This window comes from Hippopotamus amphibius, chromosome 8 (assembly GCF_030028045.1).
Source record: "Hippopotamus amphibius kiboko isolate mHipAmp2 chromosome 8, mHipAmp2.hap2, whole genome shotgun sequence".
Lineage (NCBI taxonomy): Eukaryota > Metazoa > Chordata > Mammalia > Artiodactyla > Hippopotamidae > Hippopotamus > Hippopotamus amphibius.
In genome coordinates, this window is record NC_080193.1 from 53,761,512 (window position 1) to 53,787,272 (window position 25,761).

The 25,761-nt window shown below is 37.6% G+C and overlaps 1 protein-coding gene across 12 annotated transcripts in view; it reads left to right on the plus strand.

Annotated features, from left to right (window-relative positions):
- R3HDM1 (R3H domain containing 1) overlaps window positions 1-25,420 on the plus strand; it is a 178,428-nt gene extending 153,008 nt beyond the window's left edge. For 11 of the 12 annotated variants that reach the window (XM_057745227.1, XM_057745228.1, XM_057745230.1 and 8 more), the window contains 6 exons: window positions 9,684-9,787; window positions 11,811-11,983; window positions 18,489-18,633; window positions 21,555-21,637; window positions 22,100-22,184; window positions 24,086-25,420. In XM_057745227.1, coding sequence (XP_057601210.1) covers window positions 9,684-9,787; window positions 11,811-11,983; window positions 18,489-18,633; window positions 21,555-21,637; window positions 22,100-22,184; window positions 24,086-24,447 — 952 coding nt within the window. In that variant the 3' untranslated portion in view covers window positions 24,448-25,420. The remainder of the gene's footprint in view (window positions 1-9,683; window positions 9,788-11,810; window positions 11,984-18,488; window positions 18,634-21,554; window positions 21,638-22,099; window positions 22,185-24,085) is intronic. The other variant, XM_057745229.1, reaches the window with a different exon arrangement.
- The last annotated feature ends 341 nt before the right edge of the window (window positions 25,421-25,761 follow it).

Sequence of the window (25,761 nt, forward strand, 5' to 3'; positions counted from 1 at the left end):
ATTTTGATTTCTTCTTTGACCTGTTGGTAACTTAGTATTGTGGTGTTTAATTTCTACTTAATTGTGTGTGTCCCAAATTTTTTCCTGCTATTGATTTCTAATTTCATTCCATTGTGGACAGAGAAAATACTTTGTATTATTTCTATCTTTTTACGTTTATTGAAGCTCATTTTATGGCCCAGCATATGGTCTGTCCTGGAGAACATTCCATGTACACTTGAAAAGATTGTGTATTCTGTTACTGTTGGATGGAGTGTTCTGTAGATGTCTCTTAGGTCTAATTAGTTTATAGTGTTGTCCAGGTGTTCTTTTCCTCATTGATCTTCTGTATTGTTGTCCTATTCATTATAGAAAGTGGAGTATTGGGAATTCCCTGGCGGTCCAATGGTTGGGACTCCATGCTTTCACTGCTGTGGGCCTGAATTCAATCCCTTGTTGGGGAACTAAGATCCCACAAGCCACAAGGTGCAGCCAAAAAAATGAAAAGGAAGGTGGGGTGTTGAAGTCTCCAACTACTATCATTGAATTGTGTATTTCTCCTTTCATTCTTTTCAGTGTGTGTTTCATGTATTTTAGTGCCGCTTTACTAGGAGCTGATAAACTATTATATTTCCCTGACCCTTTCATTATGAAATGCTTTCTTTATCCCATACAGTTTTTGTTTTAAAGTCTGTTTTGTCTGATATTAATATAGACATACCAGCTTTCTTGTGGTTACTGTTTGTGTGATATATCTTTTACCATCCTTTTATTTTCAGCCTTTGTGTCTCTTGTAGACAGCATATAGTTGGATCATTTTTTATCCTGACAATCTGTCTTTTGATTGAATCATTTAATCCATTCACATTTAATGTTGTTATTAATGTACTTGGCTTATGTCTGCCATTTTCCCTTTTGTCTTCTATTGCCTGTGTTTTGTTTCTTTATTCTTCCTTTTCCTGCTTTCTTTTGCATTAAGTGAATATTTCCTAATGTAGCATTTTAATTTCTTTCTTTTTAACCTTTCTAGAGGGTTTTTTTGTTAGTGGTTTTTCTAAGATTTGCCATATGTATATTAACTTATCCAAATCAGCTTCTGATTTACATTAGCTTAATTCCAGTGATATAAAGAAAAGTTACTCCTACATAGCTCTATTCTCTTTTCCCCCCTTCTTCTGGTATTCTTGGTATACATATTATATAAACATTACAAACACAGTACATTGTTATTAACTATTACCTTACCATCAGTAGACATTTCCTTAGCCCGTACAGCTTTGTTCCCACCCACATCCTTTGTGCCATTATTGGCAAATATGTTACATTTTTGTATGTTATAGGCCCAACATTATATTATATACACATTATTTTATATACTTGCCTCTAAAATCAGAAGAAAGGAGGGAAAATATGCATTTCTACTGTCTTTCCAATTACAAAATTACCTGTTTTTGGTTGTATTAGTCTGCTTAGGCTACCATAACAAAATGTCATATACTGGGTGGCATAAACAACAGAAATTTATTTTCTCACTGTTCTGGAGACTGGAACTCCAAGATCAAGGTACCAGCAGGGCTGATATCTGGTGAGGGCTCTCCCCTTGGTTTGCAGATGGCCACCTTCTCATTTGGGGCTCATTTGGCCTTTCTTCAGTGTTTGCAAGCAGAGAGAGAACAACTTCTCTGATGTATTTTCTTATAAGACCACTAATCCCATTGGACCAGAGCCCCATTCACATGACCTCATCTAACTTAGTTACCTCTCCATGGCCCCATCTTCAAATGCCATTACATTGAGGTTAGGGCTTCAACATATGAATTTAGGAGGGTTTAGGAGGGTTGCAAGCCTTCAGTCCATAATACTATACTCTTTTATCTTTTTATGTTTATTCTAATTAGTGCCTATTGTAAGATGGGTCAGCCAGCAACAAATTCTCAGTTTTTATTTACTAAGGAAAGTCTTTGTTTTGCCTTCATTTTGAAAAATAGCTTTGCTGGATGTAGGAATCTTTGTTGAAAGGTTTTTTTCCTTGACCACTTTGAATATGTTATCTCACTGCCTTCTGAGCTTCATCATGTCTGTTGGGAAGTCAGCTGTTATTATTACTGGGGTCACATTATAAGTAACTAGTCATTTTTCTCTTGCTGCTTGTCTTTGACTTTCAACATTTTTGCTATGAAATCTCTTTGGATCTCTGCAGGGTTTGTTGAGGTTTCCGAATGAGTAGGTTATTGTTTTTCAATAAATTCAGGATGTTTTCAGACATTATTTCTTGGATTATATTTTCCGCTACTTTCTCTCCTCTCTGATAATCCTGTTATACATGTGTTGGTTTGTTTAACAATACCCCACATTGCTCTGAAGCTCTTTTTTTCTGTGTTCCTTTTTCTGTCTGTTCTTTAGCTTGTATAATCTCTTTCAATCTGTCTTCAACGCCATAATTTCTATTTGGTTCTTTTTTATAATTTCTCTCTTTTTTATTAATATTCCCTATTTGTTAATGCAACCTTGTCACCATTCCTTCTTTACTTCCTTAATCGTGGTTTCCTTTGGTTCTCTGAACATGTTTATAATGGCTACTTTATGGTCTTTCTGATAAATGTGAAAAATATGTTCTTTCTCACAGGCAGTTTCTGTTCCCTGCTTGTATCCAAAGTATGGATTACACTTTCTTGTTTATGTGCATGCCTTGTAAATTTTTTTTTATTTGGACATCTTAGATAATGTATTGTAGCAGGTCTGGTTATTGTTGTTCACTTGTTAATTTGTTTAGTGACTGACTGGATTATTTTAATGAAGTCTGTTTAAACCTCCCACCACCACCAAATGTTCAGCCTCTGATTTTTTTTCCTCAAGCAGGGAAAACTACTTTGGGTATTCTCACAGCCATCCTGGAATCACAGTGGTTTTGGTAGGACTCTGTTTCTCTTTTTCCTTGACAGCATCCACTAACTGCTAGCTGATTACTCTGTTGTTTTCAATAATGCCTTGACTCATAAATTGTTCTACAAAGTAATTCAATCAAAATCTGGCTCTGTTGAAGAAAAGTTTCTGTAGTCAGTATTTGATTTTTATTCTGACATAGGGAATGCTCATTCCTGCTGTCTTGTTGGCTGTTTCCCTCCTGCAAACTAGCAAGCCTACAGTTTAGCCTGAATTTTGAATCTTCTCCCAGTTGTCTTACCACAACCACTCCTGTTCTTGAAAGCACCTGTAGGCTTGAAAGTCTTCCCTCTCTGTTGCAGTTAAAGACAGTTCTTTTGAGAATATATTAGGTGCTATCTGTTTTATAGCCTCTTTTTTTTTTTAATAAATGTATTTATTTATTTGTTGGCTGTGTTGGGTCTTTGTTGCTGCGCAACATGTGGGATCTTCCTGGAGCAGGGATCGAACCCATGTCCCCTGCGTTGGCAGGTGGATTCTTAACCACTGTGCCACCAGGGAAGCCCCTGTTTTATAGCCTCTTTTCTCCCCAGAAAAATTTCTGAGCCAGGGATCAGAAGCTGGGGATTTGGACAGTGATTAGCTTCTCTCAAAGGACACCCTATCCTATGAGATGAGTAATTGGGGAGGGTAAGGAGACCACCGCCTAGGATAACTGGCTTACCTCTCCTGGCATGAAATCACCACTTCAGGAGCAGGGACAAGGGTAATCAGGCCAGGGCCCAAGTATTCTCTGCATATCACACCCCGTAGACCTTCTGTTCTACAAGTGGAGGTTGTGGGGAAAGGAGTCCCCACCTCTCACTCTCATTCACTCCAGATTTAGCTTCAGCAGCAGGTACCTGGGGGCAGGATGAGAAAGCTAACATACCACTCCTCTTAGGAAGAAACCCTCCCTCTGGGTGCTGCGGGGAGAGGGAGCTCTGTGTTCTTGGCTACAACTGTCTGGTGTAGAGTCTGTACCTCACTAAACTGCAAGGGGCAGGAAGGAATACCATACTCACCTTTCTTACCAAGTTTTCATACATGTTCTTGAATAGATGTTTCTAATTTGCTGCTCATCTTTAGGGTCATTTCCAGAGGCTTTAAGTGGTTGCTTTTTAATAGTTTTCACCAGTTTCAGTGGGAGAGCAGATCAGTAAACTCATGCTGTCATGCCAGAAGTCAGTCTCTTATAGGTGAAATTTGATTCAAATTACACTACTCCTATCTTTTGAAATTATATTTAAAAGATTTTATGAAGCTGTTTGAAGAATGCGATGCCTGTTCTTCAGCTGTATCACATAGGCGTACAAGCATCGTCCTCAGTGCCAGTGGCAATTTTATGTCTCACTCTACAGGCAGACTTAATAAGCAGCTAAGTATTGGTCAGAAAGAGCACCTTAGGATCAGCTATACTAAGACTAAAATTACTGTTTGGCAAATGTTTCCTGCCACCTCAATCAGCTACTAAAGTGATATATCTGTAAGTCCACCAACATAGCTACTTGATGATAGCCAGTTTATATTCGCGGGTTGGTTAGAATATGGCCCTTCTCAAACAGTCGTTCTCCCAGGAGCACCATAGATATCCTTACGGTTGATTGTGTTTGATAATAGCTGCCCCTTATATTTCTGAAACCAAAGGCATCTTTTATGTGAAATGTGCAGTTTAGACCCTTGGGTCTCATTCAAGTACTTGAAAATACAAAGTTCGTTTTTAAGGAAAATGTCAGCCCTTATTGCAGCTATTTCTACACGCTATCTATTTTTTAATGGGAAATAATCCTCTCTTCAGGCAAGATTCCTCCCTCGGCCTCTCGGTTTCCTGGTAACATATGAACTGTGTTTCATATCTTCTATCAAAGGACTAGATTCCTCTATAATTAATTACATGCATTAAAGTCATCATAGAATACAATTTCAATATGCCTGTAATCCAGCACCTGCCAGAGGCTTAAATACTCGCTTCCTTTATCATCCTGACAGAGTCTCGTAATCCTCTGGGTTTCACCAATTTGTCTTAGCTGCCAGGAAACACAAAGTAGATTCAGTTCTCAGTGAAAGCAACAATCGTGTTTTGTCCTTTTTTTTTAATGAATTTATTTATTTATTTATTTATTTATTTATTTATTTATTTATTTATGGCTGTGTTGGGTCTTGGTTGCTGCATGCGAGCTTTCTCTAGTTGTGCCAAGCGGGGGCTACTCTTCGTTGCGGTGCACAGGCTTCTCAGTACAGTGGCTTTTCTTGTTGCCAAGCATAGGCTCTAGGTCTGTGAGCTTCAGTAGTTATGGCACACGGGCTTAATTGCTCTGTGACATGTGGAATCTTCCCGGACCAGGGATTGAACCTGTGTCCCCTGCGTTGGCAGGCAGATTCTTAACTGCTGCACCACCAGAGAAGTCCCTGTTTTGTCTTTTAAGTATTTTCTTTTCTCTATTTTTTGGTCTACTCAGTTTTGTTTTGTTTTGTTTTGTTTTGTTTTTTTAATGTTTCACATTGGAAATAGGTGAGCTATAAATGAATACTTGTAGGAATATAAGCATTTAACCAGAAAGCCTAGAAAAAAATGATCATTTGCATTTAAGGGAAAACTCCAAATATTGTACAATAAAAGTTTTATTTGACATTTATATGAAGTATCAAGAATCAGCAATATACCCACAACCCTAAGTTGACTGCTACTGTCATGTTTATATTGTTCTTAATCTTTCTTCTTTTCGTATGTAGTTTTAACATAGTTGAGATCCTATTGGATATTTTTTGTGCATTTGCTATAGTGTTTTTCATGTCATTAAATATTTCTAAATATAATTTTTAATATTTGATTTTATGAACATACAATAATTTATTTACTCTTTTGAGCAACTTGAATTTCTTCTTTGCTATAGAGTCCATAGAGAAGAATTAATAGATCAAAAGATATGACTTTTTTTTTTTTAATGTCTTTGGTACATTTTGACAAAATCTTAGATTTATATCCCAGTTGAATACTGGGTCATTTTTATTGTTTTCAGATTTCATAAATGACAACGTAACTCATTTTAATTTGGCTCTTTGATTATTAGTGAAGTTGTACGTTTTTGCATTTGAGTGTTTGTAATTTGAATTATTTGGCCAAGTCTTTTATCATAGTTGATAAGACAGGTGCTAATCGCATCTTTATTGATGAGAGAGCTGAAGTTCAAATAATATGTTTAAAGTCATACAACAAATAAGTTTGAACTCAAACCCATGCTGCCTCTGACACCCAAACCCATGGTGCTTTCCCCTAGGTCAACTATTAAATGTAAAAAACCATTAAAATAGATAACAGTGTAACATCATGAATTTGCACATTTAGTGAGTATAGCTTAAAACCAAGCATTAATCTCTGCTTACACTGTGGTGTATCAAATAGATTGCCGTGATGATCTAATCAAATGACATCTATACTACCCTTTAAAGGCCAGTTTTAAACATTGACAAAGGGTCATATTGTATTTACAAAACATTCTTCACACTTTGGTAGACTACGGTAGGTTTATGATTTTAAAAATATGTAATGTGTTTTATCATTTTTTTCCATCATGATTTTGATTCCAAAATACAGTAAAAATGAGGAAGTAAATGACCAGAGGAAAGTAGAGTTGCTTCCTATGGATTATCATAGAACATTTTAGGGATAAGATGAACATTGTAGAAAACCCAGAAGAAGAAACTTGATGGATTTTTTATTTTTTATTTTTTTGATATTTTATCATGTCATTTACCAATCTCCATGATCCTCAGAGGCATTTTACAGCACTCTGACTGGCTGTACCTTACACTGAGAAATGGCAGCTCCTAAAGATTGTGGCCAAACAATTGGTATAAGTGGCAAGACTAATTTTTGTTGCAATGACCTTTAATATATTTGGGAATTGATATTATATTAATTAGTTTTAATTTACAGAATCATAGTTTTAAGTTAGCACTTTTCAGGAAGTTTGGCACCAAACAGTTTCATAAGATTGTTTTGTTTTCCTGTTCAAGGGTAGAATATAAACTTCTTCAGGGATTAGGCCTGGTGTTTTACTTTAAAATTCCCTTCTTTCTCTGTCTTCCAAAGGAGAAATGTTTAAAGTTATTACAACATGGTTTTCCCTTTTTTTTGGTATATTATGTAAATATTTGTATTTTTTTTTTAAATGAGAGTGGTATTTAAAAGTTGACTCAGGCTTCCTAGGTGGCACAGTGGTTAAGAATCCGCCTGACAATGCAGAGGTCACGGGTTTGATCCCAGCTCCAGGAAGATCCCACATGCCACGGAGCAACTAAGCCCGTGTGCCAAAAAAATAAAATAAAAAAAAATAAAAGTTGACTCATGCCTTTCTTTTTTCTAGCATATTCTACTTCTGCCTCTGTAGAAGGCAATTGGATCCTTGAAAATAGAGCATTTAAGAGATTTAAGAGGGCTGCTCATTGCCCAATGTATGTGTATCTTTATGTCTTTTGGAGGAGATTAGTAGAGTCTTGGAACTCGGTTTTGTAATCCATTCACCTAAGGGATAATCTAGTGCTAGAAAACCAACGTATACTAAGTTTAAAACTAAAACCCACTAGAGTGGCAAACTGGAATAGCAGTTTATAGTTTGGTAGTATGGGATATATTTCTCATCTCAGTGACCTGAATATTCTTGTCCCTATTCAGGGTGGCTTCCTGTCACCCATGTCCCTCAGAACTTGAATACGCCCTTAGAATGTGCTTAATGAACAAGATCAGGGTATGGGGCACTGCATGGCCCAAGGGAGCATTTATCCCATTTAGAGAGGAACCTAAAAATCCTTCCATCCTGTAGTATAACTTTCAGTTCTCTCCAGTAGCAGCACATTTACAAGCCATGCCTTAAGCTGTATCATTTCCACAGGTAGCTGATACTCATATAATGCATTCTGATCATAATTAACATCAATTTCAGAAAGTACTGTTTTTTCATTTTGTCATATGGTCCAAAATCACTTTTTATGAAACTTCCCTTTACATCCCTTTCTTATTCCCTTTTATTGAACCACACTTGAGTTACTGCCACAGAAAACAATAAAACTTTACTAATTATTATTAATTGGAGAATTGTCAGCCTGAAATAGAGAATCATTTTTTAACTTTTTATTAGTCATTTTTAAATACATATAATTATAAATAGAAATGTACTGAACCCCCATGTACCCATCATTTAGCTTCTACATTTATCAACTAATGACTAATCTGTTTTCGTTTAAACTTCTAGTATTTTGAAATAAACCCAGATATCATATTATTACATTCACTAGTATTTCAATATAGGTATCCCTAAAAGGTTTTTTTAAAACCTACCTAACTTAATAGTACTATTTCACATTCTAAAAAATTTAACAATTAATTTCTTAATTATATCAAATATCCAGTTGGTCTTTGTATTACCAACTAGCCCACAATCACTGCAACTGTTTTCACACATTTGTGTTGTAGAGTGTCCCAGAGTTTGGATTTGAGTGATGGTGTCATCGTGGAGGTGTTTAACATGTCTCCCTGTATTCTCTGTAATTCAGTAGTTGGACCTAATGTAGTATTTTTGATGCAGTTATGTGAGATGTAAATACAAAAAGTTGTTAAACCTAGATTAAGAAATAAAATACCATGTAAAGAAAGTTTATTTAAATGATGAAAAAAAGGTTGGTAACGGGGTTTTATAATAAATTAATGTTTCTGATTACTTGAGAATTCTCAGAAAGAATTCACAGTATTGCTCTATGATTTTTACTCTTTTCCTGAAAGAAATTGCTAAATGGAGAAAACTTTAAAGACACATTATTACAAATCCCATATTAGTTTGATTCTCAAAGACTAACCATTGAAAAATACAGTAATAGCTTAATGGTTTTAGAATAACAGCCTTTTATTTTTGTCAGTATTTTTATTAGAATATGTCAGAATCATGTTCTATTGTTTGTTTTACTCCTTAGATAGTACCTTATGTCCTTAGATATTACTTTTTTTTTTAATAAATTTATTTATTTATTTATTTATTCTATTGGCTGTGTTGGGTCTTCGTTGCTGCACACAGGCTTTCTCTAGTTGCAGCGAGCGTGGGCTACTCTTCCTTGTGGTGCGCAGGCTTCTCATCGCGGTGGCCTCTCCTGTTGCAGAGCATGGGCTCCAGGCGTGTGGGCTTCAGTAGTTGTGGCACATGGGCTCAATAGTTGTGGCACATGGGCTTAGTTGCTCCGCGGCATGTGGTGTCTTCCTGGGGCAGGGATGGAACCCGTGTCCCCTGCATTGGCAGGCAGATTCTTACCCACTGCGCCACCTAGGAAGTCCTGATATTACATTTTTTAAGGAATAAAATATTTCTTTCTGAGTCCCATCATTGTCAAACTGCATATTCTCTCTTCTGAAATATAGCTTAGTGAGGTCCAAATAAAGTACCTTTTTATTTTGTAAAATTACTGATTTTTCCTTTTTAAAAAATAAGTTATTTGAACAGCACAAAAATCCTATTTAGAATAAGTTGTAAAAGAGTAAGAGCAATGAAATCAGGAGTTGTTTTTAAAAATCTGTGTTATTGCCAAAAACAAAGTGATTTTTATCCCAAAAGTAATTATTTATAACTCACAGTTTAGAAAAGAATTAATTTTGACTTTTACTAAGCTGACCTACTTAAAAAATAATTTTATTTAAGTAAATTTAAAGGACTGTTCATTCAGAGAATCTTTACAGTAATCTCCATCTCATTGTGCTGTTTTTGTGTTTGTTTGATTTTTTTTTTTTACCCCCATAGCTCATCAGTAGGTTACTTGCAACATCCAGGATCAGAACAAGTGCAGTTTCCTCGAACTACTTCACCATGCAATTCTCAGCAGCTTCAAGGCCACCAGTGTGCAGGTATGAGTAGATAATTGAAAAAAACGGGGGGCAATGGTTTGTCCGTTTGACAAAAAAGTTCCTTGGACGCTTCTAGAAAAAGATTTTCAACTTGTTGGATGCTGAGATGTACCCAGGGTATTCCGCATGCCGTGAGAAATCAGAGCCAACAACAGGTTCAGTCCACTTCTTCCTTTTCTCTCGCTCCCACTACCCCTGAGCTCCATTTCTCCTCCACAGGCTCTCCTTCCTGCCTGCCTCATAAGTGTTGATGTTCTCTGGGATACTTTCTCTCATTATGCTTCAGGTTCTTCCTTGGAAATCCAACTACTTCCTAGGCTTCAACCATAGCTTTTTGCCAGCGTTTCCCAAATTTTATTTCTGCCAAGACAAGACCACGTAGCCAACTGTCTGCTGGACATTCCTACACGGGAATGTATCGAAAGCACTTTAGATTTAATATTTCTCCCTCTTCCTTCATCCCTTTCCTCACTTCCTATCTAGGGACCAATACAAATGTCAGAATAACTCTCTCTGTTCTCTCCTTTCACACTCAGGCCATTCACACCATTTCCTCAAATCTGGTACCTTCTTTTCTTCCTCACTGCTTTTCATGTCTTATTCACAGTAATCTCTTACGTGTTTTGCTTATTTCATGTTGCTCCCATGCCCAGCTTTCCTCTTTCCCAACACATGCACACATACATACACAGTTCAAGAATTATTGTCCCAACACAGATGTCTCTTCATATCATTCCTCTGTGTTAAAAATTTGCATAGATTCTCCATCTACACCCCCTAGCCATTAAGCCTCCTATTTATACATATATGCTCAAGTCATACGGAACTCTGTTTCTACAGTATACGATGCTTTTTTCATGCCAAAGATACTTTTTTTTACCTGATCTTCTGTCCACCATCCAGTTTGCCAAAATCCTGCTTATCCTTAAAGTCTGACTCAGAAATCACCTCTTCTGCAAAGCCTTCCTCAGTCCTTAAAACAGAGTTTGTTATTTCATTTTCTCTGCTTCCATAGTGTCTTAAACAATCCTTTATCATAACACAATATTTTATTGTAATGATCTGTTGACATATGGGATCTCGAAGAAACAGAGAAACAGTAAATGATTCTCAACTATGAGACTAGTAGCGGCTGCATCAGTATGGGCTGCTGTGGCCAAGGAGAACCTTGAGATCTTCCTTCTGTGGTGGGCCTAGCCAGGTCCGGTTGGTGCTATTTCTGGGGAGTTGGAAACTAGCATTAGAATCACTGCAGTGCAAACAGTGGCCCTGGAGGTGGGCCACAGGGCACCTTACTTTACACTGAAGTGGTGAATGGCAGAGTTACATTCCTAATACTCGTAGTGCTGCAGTACCGGTACCACGACAGGAATAAATCAGATAAGAAGGTAAATAGTATAGTCTACTTGTACTGTACAGCTAGCAGTGTTTGTACATGCATGTGATCATTACAGCTCTTTAAAGGCAGCCAAGGAGGTCTTTCTAGCCTTTTTCAGATGAGAAAATACAATGAAAGAGGGTAAATAATTTCCACAGAGTTACAGGACATTTCAGGGCACTGAAATTGTGCTTTCTGATTCCCATATCCCAAACATTTTCCCACGGCATGAAATTGATTCACTCCAAAGGTTGCTTTTTACTGTATATCAAAATTTCTGTATGATACTAATTTTTCCAAAGTTTTCCTTGATGTATTTAGAATAATGCTTGTTTGAAAATGAATTTATTTAAAAAATTAAGCACTTTTATAGATCATATCCCAGTTGTGCTACTCTATATATTAGGTCTTGTTGTAGATAATTGGATTCTCCCATTTTGGAGAAGTGAAATATTTACAGGTCTGTTGTGTCTTCTTAAACACACAACGCTTGCAGTATGAAGCATTAGAGCTTAAATCTGGCTTGCATGAATAACAGTAAAATTTTGTTCAGGGATGTAAAATTATTGCCATTATCTTGGTATTTAAAGGCACCAGCTATTTGCTAAAGTATGCTAATTGCAGTGTCCTAATTATCATTTTCAGCTGTGCCACCTCCACCACCTGGTGGAGGAATGGTGATGATGCAGCTCAGTGTCCCAAACAATCCGCAGCCTCATGCCCACTCACCCCCACAGTGGAAACAGAGTAAATACTACTGTGATCACCAGAGAGGACAGAAGTGTGTGGAATTTAGCAGTGTAGACAATATTGTTCAGGTAAGATGCTTCTTTTGTTTATTATAATTTTAACACTTTCAACATTTAGTCACATAAGATTGACCAGCCTATAAGGCTTGACACTGAATTTGAAATCTTCTCAAACAGATTAGTAAAGAAGTTTAAACATTCTCTATATCCAGACAATTTATTTCAATATTTAAATATTATTTCCCAACATTTGCATAATTAAAATTTTCTAATTTAAAATATCAGAAAATAAATTAGATCTGAAATTTGGTAAAGAAAATTAATTAAGCTGTTAGCCTGCCTTTCCCATATGAATTATATTTTACTGTAACCAGAAGGTTGATGAGGGAATGCTCTTCATCATAGAAGAAATACAATTAATAAATTTAAAAGCAGTAATAGAATTTAAAAATCACTATTTTGGGATCCTATTAAAGTAACGAACAAAGAAACATCATCAGCAAATGACAAAAACATTAGGAAAAGATTGATGGGGAACTTTAAAATGAGTAGGTTAGGCAGACAACACTTGAAACAACTGATCAATTGAGAATCAATTAAAGTGGGCCAACCAAACATCATTTGCTTCCTCATGTGGTTTAGAAGGAAGTACAGAGCATCACCTGTTATACTCTTGTCAAAAATATTGAACATGGTAATTCCCTGGCGGTCCAGTGGTTAGGACTTGGTGCTTCCATTGCAGGGGGCATGGGTGTTTTTGTTTGTTTGTTTGTTTGTTTTTTGTTTGGCTGTGTTCGGTCTTCGTTGCTGCACATGGGCTTTCTCTAGTTGCGTCAAGCGGGGGCTACTCTTCATTGTGGTGTGCGGGCTTCTCATTGTGGTGGCCTCTTGTTGCAGAGCTCGGGCTCCAGGTGCATGGGCTTCAGTAGTTGCGGCACATGGGCTCAATAGTTGTGGCTCACAGGCTCTAGAGCGCAGGTTCAATAGTTGTGGTGCACGGGCTTAGTTGCTCCACGGCATGTGGTATCTTCCTGGGGCAAGGATCGAACCCATGTCCCCTGCATTGGCAGGCGGATTCTTACCCATTGCGCCATCTAGGAAGTCCAGGGGGCATGGGTTTGATCCCTGGTTGGGGAACTAAGATCATGAAAGCTGTGTGGCAGGGCCAGAAAAAAAAAAGAAAAGAAAAGAAAGGAAAAAAAAAAAATTGAACTTGAATCTAATCAAGCCTCTCTAAGTCTAGCTATTAATTTACAGAAAATGCAGGAAGAAAATAAAAAACAATTTATGTGTACCATGGACTATTTTATTGGACAGATTGGTATATTTCTTTAACAAATAAATGGCATTTTTAAATGAGGAATGAATCTGTTATAGATAAGAGACTCAAGAGTTATAGAGTCAGATGCAATACATGGGGATCTTCCTTGGATACTGAATGGTCAAAAGACATTTTGGGGCAAAAAGTGGATATTAAATATGTTAATTTTGTTAGTATGATAAAAGGGTTTTTTTCTAAATAGTTCTCTGTTAGATAAAAATTATCTATATACTGAAATATTTACAAGTGAAATGCTGTGATAATCTGAGATTTCCTTTAAACTGTTGAGAGAGAAAAAAAGCAGGGTAGATCACAATCAAAGCTAGATGATGAATATATGGAAATTTGTTATAGTCATCTGTCTGTGCTTTTATATACTTGAAAGTTTACAACATTATAAGATTTTTAATTTCTTTTTTAAAGACAAACAAAAAATTTTTCAATGCACATGACAAAATCACATCAGAATAAAAAGAGCAGACGTCACTTATAGGCTAGCTCACAAACTATAAAAGGCCAGATGAAAATATTAAAATATTTTTTTATCTGTAAATTGGAAAATTTAGGAAGACTGTTAATTTGCATTGTTGGCAGATATATCCAGGTATATATTCTCTTGTGCACTCTTGGTGATACTGTAAATTGATTGCTATAACTCTTCTTGGAGTGCAGTTCAGTGACATTTTTCAAAATGTGCAGATGCATAGCCTTTGATTCACAAATTCACTTCTAGAACTTTGTCTAGTAAAGATTGTGGAACAAACATGCAAGAATATGTGTACAGGGATGTTTCTTTCTTCACTGTTGTAACACTGGAAAACTGAAAATAGTCTTGATATTCAGTAGTGGGTAACTTATTAAATAAATTTATGTGCCATTTAGGAAAAAGTCTAGAACTGAAAATACTGTGATGAAAATGAAAAAAATTCACTAAAGGAATTCATTGGTAGATTTGAGTAGGCAAAAGAAAGAATTAGAGAACTTGAAGATAGGACAGTGTAAATGATTCGAGTCTGAGGAACATGCAAAAAAAGAATGAAGAAAGGTGAACAGAGGCTAAGGAACCTGTGGAACACCATCAAGTAGACCAACATACACATTGTGGGTATTTCAGAAGGAAAAGAGAGAAAGGGGCAGAGAGAATATTTGAAGAAATAATGACTGAAAACTTCTCAAATTTAATAAAAGACGCAAATATAAACATCAAGCAGCTCAACAAACTCCACAAGTAAGGTGAACTCAGAGACCCACACTGAGACATATAATCAATTTTTAGAAAGACAAAGACAGGCAGAATATTAAAAGCAGCAAGAGAGAAACACGGGATCTTCAGAAAGATTATCAGCAGATCTCTCATCAGAAACTTTGGAGACTGGAGGCAACAGGCCAAGACATTCAAAGTGCTAAAAGAAAAAAAACTGTCAACGAAGAATCCTATATCTAACAAAACTGTCCTTCAGAAATGAGGGAGAAATTAAGAATTCCTAAATAAATAAAATATGAGAACTGTCCTTCCAGAAGTTCTCAAAGGAGTTCTACAGAGTGAAATGGAAGTATACTAGACACTAACATGAAGCTGTATGGTGAAAGAGGCTCTCAGTTAAGTACATGGGCAATTATAAAAGCTAGTAATATTTTACCAGTGTTTTGTAACTCCACTTTTTGCTTTCTACATGATTTAAGAGATTAATATTTTTTTAAACAATTATTATTCGAAAGATGGTGTTATTATAACTTTGATTTCTAACTGCCCATTTTGTTTTCTACATAATTTTAGAGGCTAGTGCACTGAAAAGAATTATAAGTTTATGTTTCAGGGCACACAGTGTATAAAGATGTAATTTTGTGACATCACCAACCAAAAAGGGCAAGGACAGAGGAGCACAGTTTTCATATGTTATTGAAGTTAAGCTGGTATAAATTCAAATTTGAGCATTATAACTTTAGGATGTTAGGTATAATCTCCAAGGTAACTACAAAGGAAAAAAACTAAGGAATATATACAAAAGGAAATGAGAAAGCCATATATGAGAAACCAAAAGCCAACATTGTCCTAAATGGTGAAAAACTGAAAGAATTCCCTCTAAGAATAGGAACAAGACAAGGGTGTCCACTCTCACCATTATTATTCAACATAGTTTTGGACGTTTTAGCCACAGCAATCAGAGACGAAAATGAAATAAAAGGAATCCAGATTGGAAAAGAAGTAAAATTGTCACTCTTTGCAGATGACATGCTATTATGCATAGAAAACCCTAAAGACTCTACCAGAAAACTGCTAGCACTAATTGATGAATTTAGTAAAGTAGCAGGATACAAAACTGATGCGCAGAAATCTCTTGCATTCCTATACACTAACAACGAAAGAGCAGAGAGAGAAATTAAGGAAACTCTCCCATTTACTATTGCAACAAAAAGAATAAAATACCTAGGAATAAACCTGCCTAAGGAGGCAAAAGACCTGTATGCAGAAAACTGTAAGACACTGATGAAAGAAATCAAAGACAACACAAACAGATGGAGGGACATACCATGTCCTTGGATTGGAAGAATCAACATTGTGAAAAATGACTGTACTACCCAAAGCAATTTACAGATTCAGCGCAATCCCTATCAAATTACCAATGGCATTTTTCACAGAACTAGAACAAGAAATTTTTCTATGCGTATGGAAACACAAAAGACCCTGAATAGCCAAAGCAGTCTTGAGAAGGAAAGACGGAGCTGGTGGAATCAGGCTTCCTGACTTCAGGCTATACTACAAGGCCATAGTGATCAAGACAGTATGGTACTGGCACAGAAATCGAAAGGAAGATCAATGGAACAGAATAAAGAACTCAGAGGTAAGCCCGAGCACATATGGGCACCTTATCTTTGACAAAGGAGGCAAGAATATACAATGGAAAAAAGACAGCCTCTTCAATGAGTGGTGCTGGGAAAATTGGACACCAACATGTAAAAAAATGACATTAGAACACTTCCTAACACCATACACAAAAATAAACTCAAAATTAAAGACCTACATGTAAGGCCAGACACTATAAAACTCCTAGAGGAAAACATAGGCAGAACACTCTATGACATCCATCAAAGCAAGATCCTTTTTGATCCACCTCCTAGAATCATGGAAATAAAATCAAGAATAAACAAATGGGACCTAATGAAACTTAAAAGCTTTCGCACAGCAAAAGAAACCATAAACAAGAAGGCAACCCTCAGAATGGGAGAAAATACTTGCCAACGAAGCAACGGACAAAGGATTAATCTCCAAAATATACAAGCAGCTCATGCAGCTTAATACCAAAAAAGCAAATAACCCAATCCACAAACAGGCGGAAGACCTAAATAGACATTTCTCCAAAGAAGACATACACATGGCCAACAAACACATGAAAAGATGCTCAACATCACTAATCATCAGAGAACTGCAAGTCAAAGCCACAATGAGGTATCACCTCACACCAGTCAGAATGGCCATCATCACAAAATCTGGAAACAACAAATGTTGGAGAGGGTGTGGAGAAAAGGGAACTCTCTTGCACTGTTGGTGGGAATGTATGTTGGTACAGCCACTACGGAAAACAGTTTGGAGGTTCCTTACAAAACTAAAGATGGAACTACCATATGATCCAGTAATCCCACTACTGGGCATATACCCAGAGAAAACCATAATCCCAATAGAAACATGTACCATAATGTTTATTGCAGCACTATTTGCAATAGCCAGGACATGGAAGCAACCTAAATGCCCATCAACAAATGAATGGATAAAGAAGATGTGGCATATATATACAATGGAATATTACTCAGCTATAAAAAGGAATGAGATGGAGCTATATGTAATGAGGTGGGTAGACCTAGAGTCTGTCATACAGAGTGAAGTAAGCCAGAAAGAGAAAAACAAATATTGTATACTAACTCATATATACAGAATCTAAAAAAAAAAAAAAAAAAAGGTACTGATGAACCCAGTGACAAGAATAAGGATGCAGATGCAGAGAATGGGCTGGAGGACACGAGGTGGGGGGGGGGGGGGGGGGGGGGCGGCGGCGGGGAGTGAAGGGGAAGCTAGGACGAAGTGAGAGAGTAGCATAGACATATATATACCACCAACTGTAAAATAGATAACCAGTGGGAAGTTGCTGTATAACAAAGGGAGATCAGCTCGATGATGGATGATGCCTTAGAGGGCCGGGACGAGGAGGATCAGGGGGAGTCGAGGGAGGGAGGGAATATGGGGATATGTGTATAAATACAGCTGATTAACTTTCGTGTACCTCAAAAACTGGTACAAGAGTGTAAAGCAATTATATTCCAATAAAAAAAAGGAAATTAGAAAGGAATTTAAACATTTTACTGCAAAAAAAAATCAAGTAAACACAAAAGAAGACAGTAGTGCAGGAAATGAGGGACAAAAAACCTGTAAGGCATATAGAAAACAAATAGCAAAATGATGAAATTAAATAGCTCATGATTGGTAATTGCTTTACACGTAAATGTATTAAATTTTTCAATCAAAAGACAGTGATTGGCTAAATGGATAAAACACATGATTTAATTATATGCCATCTACATGAGACTCAGATCCAAAGACACAAATGTATTGAAAGTGAAAGGATGAAAAAAGATATTTCATGCAAATCATAACCAAAAGAGAGCACGGGCTGGTTATGTTAATATCAGGTCCTAAAAGTTTACAGGATACAAGGGACATATATTAATAAAGCTTGAGGGACTTCCCTAGTCCAGTGGTTAAGACTCTCCTCTCCCAATGCAGGAAGCTCAGGTTTGATTCATCAGGGAACTAGATTCCACCTGCCACAATGAAGATCCTGCATATAGCGCCTAAGAACAAGCACAGCCAAATTTAAAAAAAAAAAAAAATTTAAAATAAAAAGTTACTGTGAAAAAAAGAATGAGGTAGATGTGTATATTCTCTGATGGAAAAATATCTACAATACTATTGTAAAGGTACAAAAGCAAGATTCAAAAATAGGATGTATAGTCCATTTCCATTTTTTGTAAAACAGATATATGGATGTATATGCATAGAAACAGTGTTACCAGTGTTTATCCTTGGGAATTGGAAATCACAAATTTCTATACTGTTTTCATTTTTTAAATAACAAGTACCTATTGCAATGGTGTAATTAGTACATAGTTGTAATCAGAAAGAATAAAAGTTTCTATCCAAAAGGAAATTTGCAAAAAGCCTAACTAAAATGCTGACCTGTTTTCTTAATATGATTGCAGCACAGTCCTCAACTCAGTAGTCCCATTATTTCACCAGCTCAGTCACCAGCACCAGCTCAGCTGTCCACTTTGAAAACTGTCCGTCCCTCTGGACCACCACTTTCCATCATACCCCAGTTTTCTAGACCTTTTGTCTCTGGACAAGGTAAGTGTGCACAAAGCTAGTTCCATTCCTCTCTAGTAGTAATAGGCATTGTAATATTTTTGTATTTCAAATTTCTATATTAGAGTAATACATCAAGAGTTTATTCAACAAACATTGAGGACTTACTGTGCCCCAGATGTACAAAGATGAATAAGGCAAAGGCCTAATCCTCAACGACCCTTAGTCTAGTTGGAGAAACAGAAACTCAAGCAGATGATTATAAAATAATTTGGAAACCATTAATTATATATCCTGGAATTTATCCTAAGGATAATTTTACACAATGATATATGCGCAGAAGAGTTTATTCTGTACCAGAAAATTTCAAAAACAATCTAAATGTCCATTCGTAAGCATTAATTAGATTATGGATGTGTATATCTCCATATAGGGAATCCTATGCAGTAATCTAAAAATAATGTCTTAGACTTTCCTGGTGGTCCAGTGGTTAAGACTCCGCACTTCCAGTGCAGGAGGTGTGGGTTCAGTCCCTGGTCAGGGAACTAAGATCCCACATGCTGCATAGCACAGCCAAAAACAAATAAATAAAAATAATGTCTTAAAGAATCATTAAAAGGGGGAGTAGTCACAGTACAGTGAGTGATTTTTAAAGAACAAGTTACATGGATATTTCCGAGAAGAAGATAAACAGATGTCCAATAAGCCCTTGAAAAGGTGCTCAGGGAAAGGAATATTAAAATCTCAATGGCATACCACTTCACCCCCACTAGAATGGCTATATTCAAAAAAGACTAACACCACCAAATGTTGGTGACTATACAGGGCAACTAAAATGTTCACTTGTTGCTGTGGGAGTGTAAATTGAGAAGACCACTTTGGGAAAAGATTTGATAGTTTCTTACAAAGTTAATCACTTACCTTGCAGTGCAGGAGTTCCAGTCCTAGGTATTTACCCAAGAGAACTGAAAACATGTCTGTGCAGACTTGTACAAGTACATTTATAACAACCTTATTTTCTTATAACAGCCCAAACTGGACGGGACCCAAATGTCCACCATCAGGAGGTTGGATAAACAAACTGTAGTATTCTTTACAGTAGAATACTACTCAGCATTAAAAATGAACAAAGTAACCACAGGCATGCAACAACATGGGTGAACCTCCAAATCATTGTGTTTAGCAAAAAGCAAACCAGACACAAAAGGAAGACATGATACATGATTCTAACCGTATGAAATCCAACTATAGGCAACTAAGCTATGGTGTTAGCTCTCAGATAGTGGTGTGAATGGGTATGAAATTGACTGGAAAGGAGCTTGAGGGAACCTCTAAGGGGATGGAAATTTTCGTTTTCTTTTTTGGGTCATGGTTACATGAACTTTTACAATTGTTAGATTTCCTCAAACCCGACACTAAAGATGTGTATTTTATTTTATGTTAATTATATCTCAGGTTTTTAAAAGAATTATAAAATACATATGTGAGCACACATAAATAAAACAAAGACTGAAAAGATACACACCAAAATGTTAGGAGTAATGGAATTACCAGGGTGGTCTCTAACTTCTGCTTTATAATTCTCTATTCCCAAATCTCCTAGAAGCCAATTACTATAATAAGCTAGGAAAATAAAACGTTATAAAAAAATAAATTGAAACAGAGTGTGGATTGAAACAGTATGTAGCAGTGTAGTGATATTGAGATGCATGGTCTAGTATGAATGCCCCAGGAGGAGCTCATAGCACGGCCTACAAGGAAGGGTCTCTGGTTATTGCTGACTACGGTCTCATCTTTGTATTTGCAAAGAATACAGCTCCATAGGGCTGAACTTAACTCTGACTTCTTGCAACTGTTTTTTATACATCTTCATGCTTAAAATTGCATCTCTGATCTCAGTGCTAAACCTCCATGTCATATCTGCCCTTCAACTAGTGTTTGGGAAAGAGCAAGTACGTCGTGGATGTTTTCTGCCAGGGAGCTGCCCGAGCACCCCAGCAGCGTTCATCAGAAAAGAGCCCCACAGAGTGGCGGGAGGTTCACTCCTTGCTTCTCTCTGTTAGGAAGCTTATCAGGAGAAGCACTGTGTGATTTCCTGAAGGTGCTCTCCTAGCACCTACCCATAACCCTCCTCCAGACACTGCATGCGCTACATTTGGGGACCTACCGTTAAACGAAAATGAAAATATAACAAATAAAAACATTATTCTCCAGGACAAGGCTTTTGCAGTAGCGTTTATGCAGCCCTTTCCATGGGCTGACTCCAGGCACTCATGTGAAAGAAAATAGTTGGCAGTATCTTCATCCTGACTACCCCACACTTGTTGATTTAGGAAGGGCATGCTTGCTCATGAATAATGCTAAAGACAGTGCCACTCTTTCTAAGCAAGTTTAAATTACAAATACATACTTCTGTTTAAAGAGAGCTAAGAGCAGACCCAAGACCTTGAATGTAACTATACCCATTGTTTAAGACTATAAAAATGTTTGTATGGGGATATGTAAATGTATATATGCATATATTTATAGTAATTAATAATGAATTTGGGGAGATAGAGCGCTTCATGTTTTCCTGAGGTTTTTTCTGTCCCACAGAAATGTAAGTTCTGTTAATTTTTAATCATCAGTGAAAATGTGGATTTTGGCATCTCCAGTGGGTAGAATGAGTTATTATAATTATTTTGGTGGATTTCATACAGAATGTTAAGGTTTACAGAGAAGTTTCTCTCCATGCTAACCTGTCTACCCAACTCCTACCACTTAACCTTCATAACCGTTGTTATTAGTCCTTAGTCCTTTCAGAAGTTTATCCCAGCTCTTCTAAAAAATATGTCAATACCTATGCTTTTTTATTTTACCAAACATGTTTCCCTGCCACATCCTGAGGCAATTGAGAAAACTGTACGAAGTTCTTTATACCCTAGAGGAGGAACATGTAAAAATGGTTTTTTATCAACTTTCAGGAGATGCCAGATACCCGTTACTTGGCCAGCCCCTGCAGTACAACCCTCCTGCTGTTCTGCACGGACACATTCCAGCGCAGCAGGTGTGAGAGCGGCTGTCTGACTACCCGGGCTTTGTTAGCAGGGCGTCGTGCCTCTTTTGCTGAGAACGTGGGGTGCCCTGACCCGTCAGTTGGCGCTGCACAAAGGAGAGCTGTGTCCCTGGGCCAGTGGATGTATCGGTGTTGCCCTGGCCCCACCGAGACAGAGCGAGGGAGAAGATGGTGGGCTGCTTGGCCAGAACAGCAGTTCCCGAATGCAGCCCAGATGTGGGTGGGGGGGTGGGAGCGTTGGGCACCCTAACTTGTGAAAGACTATCAGCAAGTGACCCATCATAGAGAAGGACCAAAGTGCCACTGCCACCAAGGCAGAGTTCAGAAGGCCTGGAACTGGGTTTTTTTCCTGCTGAAGTAAAAACCCAGACTGGTTAGGTGTTAAGTGGTCAAACACTGCAGTCATGTTTTGCAGCATCATTAACCTTATTTCTCATGTTTGTGGATTTTCAGGGTCAACCTGGCAACAGGCATGGAAACCGAGGAAGGAAACAAGCTAAAAAAGCTGCTTCCACCGACCTTGGTGCCGGAGAAGCAGGTGTGTCCCCGAGAGGCATCTAGATGTGGTTCTGCAAACTGTTGGCCTGGCAGTCTGTAAAACTGCCACACCACAGAAATGGGCTTTCCTCTTCTAGAGTCCTGCACCCAAAGTCTTAGAAAATGATGCCATCTATAATGTAGGGTTCTTGAATATGTGCTTTTAATTCTGTCTCATTTCAGGTTTGAGAGTACTGAGGTACAGGTGGGTTTAGCAGGGGTGAAGGGACCAAAGGGATTCAAAAGAGATGTGAGAGAGGAACAGGTAGAATGAAACACATTGCTTCTGTTTTCTTTGAGAAAGAAAGTAGTCCTTACACCCTTTAGGCGATAGTCTGAACCAACAAATCATGGCTTGGCCAAAATGTGCATTTGGTTTTAAGTAAAAATAAAAGACACATTGTTCATTTTCTCCAAGAACTTTGTTGAACAAGATATTCATTAACCGAATGAACTTTTTGGCCAACCCAATACATCGCCTTTCTATGGCGGAGTACTTTCTTTTTTTTTTTTTTTTTTTTTAAACAAACAATAAACTGCATATATTCAGAGTATACAATTTGGTATCCCAATCTCCCAGTTCATTCCCCACCCCAACCCTCCCTACTTTCCCCACTTGGTGTCCATATGTTTGTTCTCTACATCTGTGTCTCTATTTCTGCCTTGCAAACCGGTTGATTTGTACTACTTTTCTATAGTCTGCATATATGTGTTAATATACAATATTTGTTTTTCTCTTTCTGACTCACTTCACTCTGTATGACAGTCTCTAGGTCCATCCATGTCTCTACAAATGTCCCAATTTCATTGCTTTTTACAGCTGAGTAATATTCCATTGTATATATGTACCACATCTTCTTTATCCATTCCTCTGTTGATGGACGTTTAGGTTGCTTCCATGTCCTGGGTATTGTAAATAGTGCTGCAGTGAACACTGGAGTGCATGTATCTTTTTGAATTATGGTGTTCTCTGGGTATATGCCCAGCAGCAAGATTGCTGGGTCATATGGTAGTTCTATTTTTAGCTTTGCAAGGAGCCTCCATACTGTTCTCCATAGTGGCAGTATCAATTTACATTCCCACCAACAGAGCAAGAGCGTTCCCTTTTCTCCACACCCTCTCCAGCATTTACTGTTTGTAGATTTTCTGATGATGCCCATTCTGATCGGTGTGAGGTGATACCTTGTTTTGATTTACATTTCTCTAATAATTAGTGATGTTGAGCAGCTTTTCATGTGCCTCTTGGCCATCCATATGTCTTCTTTGGAGAAATGCCTATTTAGGTCTTCTGCCCATTTTTTGATTGGGTTGTTTGTTTATTTGATATTGAGCTGCATGAACTGTTTATATATTTTGGAGATGAATCCTTTGTCTGTTGATTCGTTTGGAAATATTTTCTCCCATGCTGAGGGTTGTCTTTTCATCTTGCTTATAGTTTCCTTTGCTGTGCAGAAGCTTTGAAGTTTCATTAGGTCCCACTTATTTATTTTTGTTTTTATTTTATGGCTGAGTACTTTCAACTCTGTACCTTAACTTTCTATTCAGTAGCTGTGGGGTCGTTAGAGAAGTTCTATTTTAAAGATACTATACAATTGTACAATGGGAATTCGATGTTCAGGAAACTGTGTGCCAGGAGCACACACCTAATTTGGAGAAGCCAATGCCCAGGCTGTGTTTTATATGTGAGGCTGTCAGTGTGGCTGACAGCATGGGTAGCTCTGCAGCCCTTGTTTGAGGGGTAGGTAGGAAATATTTAGAAGATGGCCATAACAAGTGTAGCTTTGTGGATTTGAATGGTTTCAGAAAATTTTGTTCATTTCCTATGGCCTATTTGGGTCTGCAGCTCTTTTTGCCAATCTTTTGGTAACAGGGATTATTAATTATACACCTTTTCCATTCTAGTAGTTGGGAAGGTCTTGGAAATTACTGAACTACCAGATGGAATAACTCGCATGGAAGCTGAGAAGCTTTTTGGGGAACTCTTTAAAATTGGCGCCAAGATCCGGTGGCTCCGGGACCCCCAGTCCCAGCCCCAGCTGCGACGTCACCCACTCTGCTGTGGCAGCGGGGACAGCACTGTCAACCCCGAACGCTCTAAACCCAGTGACTTGGCCTCCACGTACACGGTCTTAGCCACATTCCCCTCCATCTCCGCTGCGCAGAATGCATTGAAGAAACAAATTAACTCGGTTAACAAGTTTAAGCTGAGAACCAGCAAGAAGCACTATGACTTTCACATTTTGGAAAGGGCGAGTTCTCAGTAACAGCCACCTCAGGCCCCTGGCCTCTGTGATTCCCCGGTCCTCGCCCATCTTTATCTCGCTTGGTATTTGGAGCTTCTGTTAACATGATAGAGAGTCCTAGGATGTGTGGTCGTGGTGTTCCAACTTCTGAAGACAGGCCAGCGATCCAGCAAAGGGGTGGAATACACATTTCACCCCAAATGACTGTAGGAATCCACCTCGGAATGATACAGAGTTAGCAGCTTTTTCTGAGGAAATGCTGTCCAAATGCCTCCTAACTTTTATAGTTATTTTGTTTTATATTTCTGAATTCTTGTATCAGATCCAAAGTTCTATTGTACAGCAAATTATTCTTCAAAATGATTACAACCAGTTGCAACCTGTATTTCTTTTTTGCAGCCAGCACAGTGTGACCCAACATAGGATTTGGGGGAAAAAGAATGCAGGAGTGGAATAACCAAGTCACATCCACATACTGTCTTTTTGGGGGACCGGAGGGTGACTAAGGAGAGCCCACAAATAGAAGATTACTCTTCCCCTGTATCTCTAAACACAGGACCAATTTACAGAACATATAGAACTCCCTCATAGGGTCTTTTCCTTACTCACTTAGGTCATATGAACATTAAGTGTAAAGTAAATTATGTTCTTAATGCCTCTTAATCAAACCAGTTAGGTTCTAAGGGGGAATCGGAGTCATTCTAGGCAGGAAAATACTTCCACTTTTTTTTTTTTTAAGTGTCCCTCCAATAACTAAATGCCACTTATTTGCATTCCCTTCCTTGTGGATTTTTTTGTCACCGGAGGAAATGCATTTGATGAGTGCTGGAAACTTCTTAAGTGGTTTAAAAAGTTTTTTCATTGTTTGCAGCGAATCACTGGACATCAAAGATTCATTGCACTTATGAACAAGGAACCTTTTTTTCAGTTTGCAAGGCTGTACAATGTGTGCTGATGCAAGCCTTTTTCAGTTCAAGAAAATAAATGTTTACAAATATAATCCCACTTTGTCTTTTGTAAATTAAAATCACCTTTTTAAATGAGAGTCGGTATTGAAGACTTAACCTGTGTTGAAGATTTCAATTTCAGACTTAAGGAAGTTGAAAGACAGTAAACCCCTTCATTTTACAAATATTCTACAAAGCATCACTTTCTGTGTGGGAGTGTTTCTCATGGGTTTGACTCATGTCATTTTGTTCTCTCATGAGTTAATACCAGTCAATTGTAGACAGTTTTGAGTATGAACCAAGTTATAGTCAGACAACTGAAAATAGAAACATTATGTTAAGCTAAAGAATTTGTGTCTTTAGCTGATATTTTGAGCACCCAATTGTC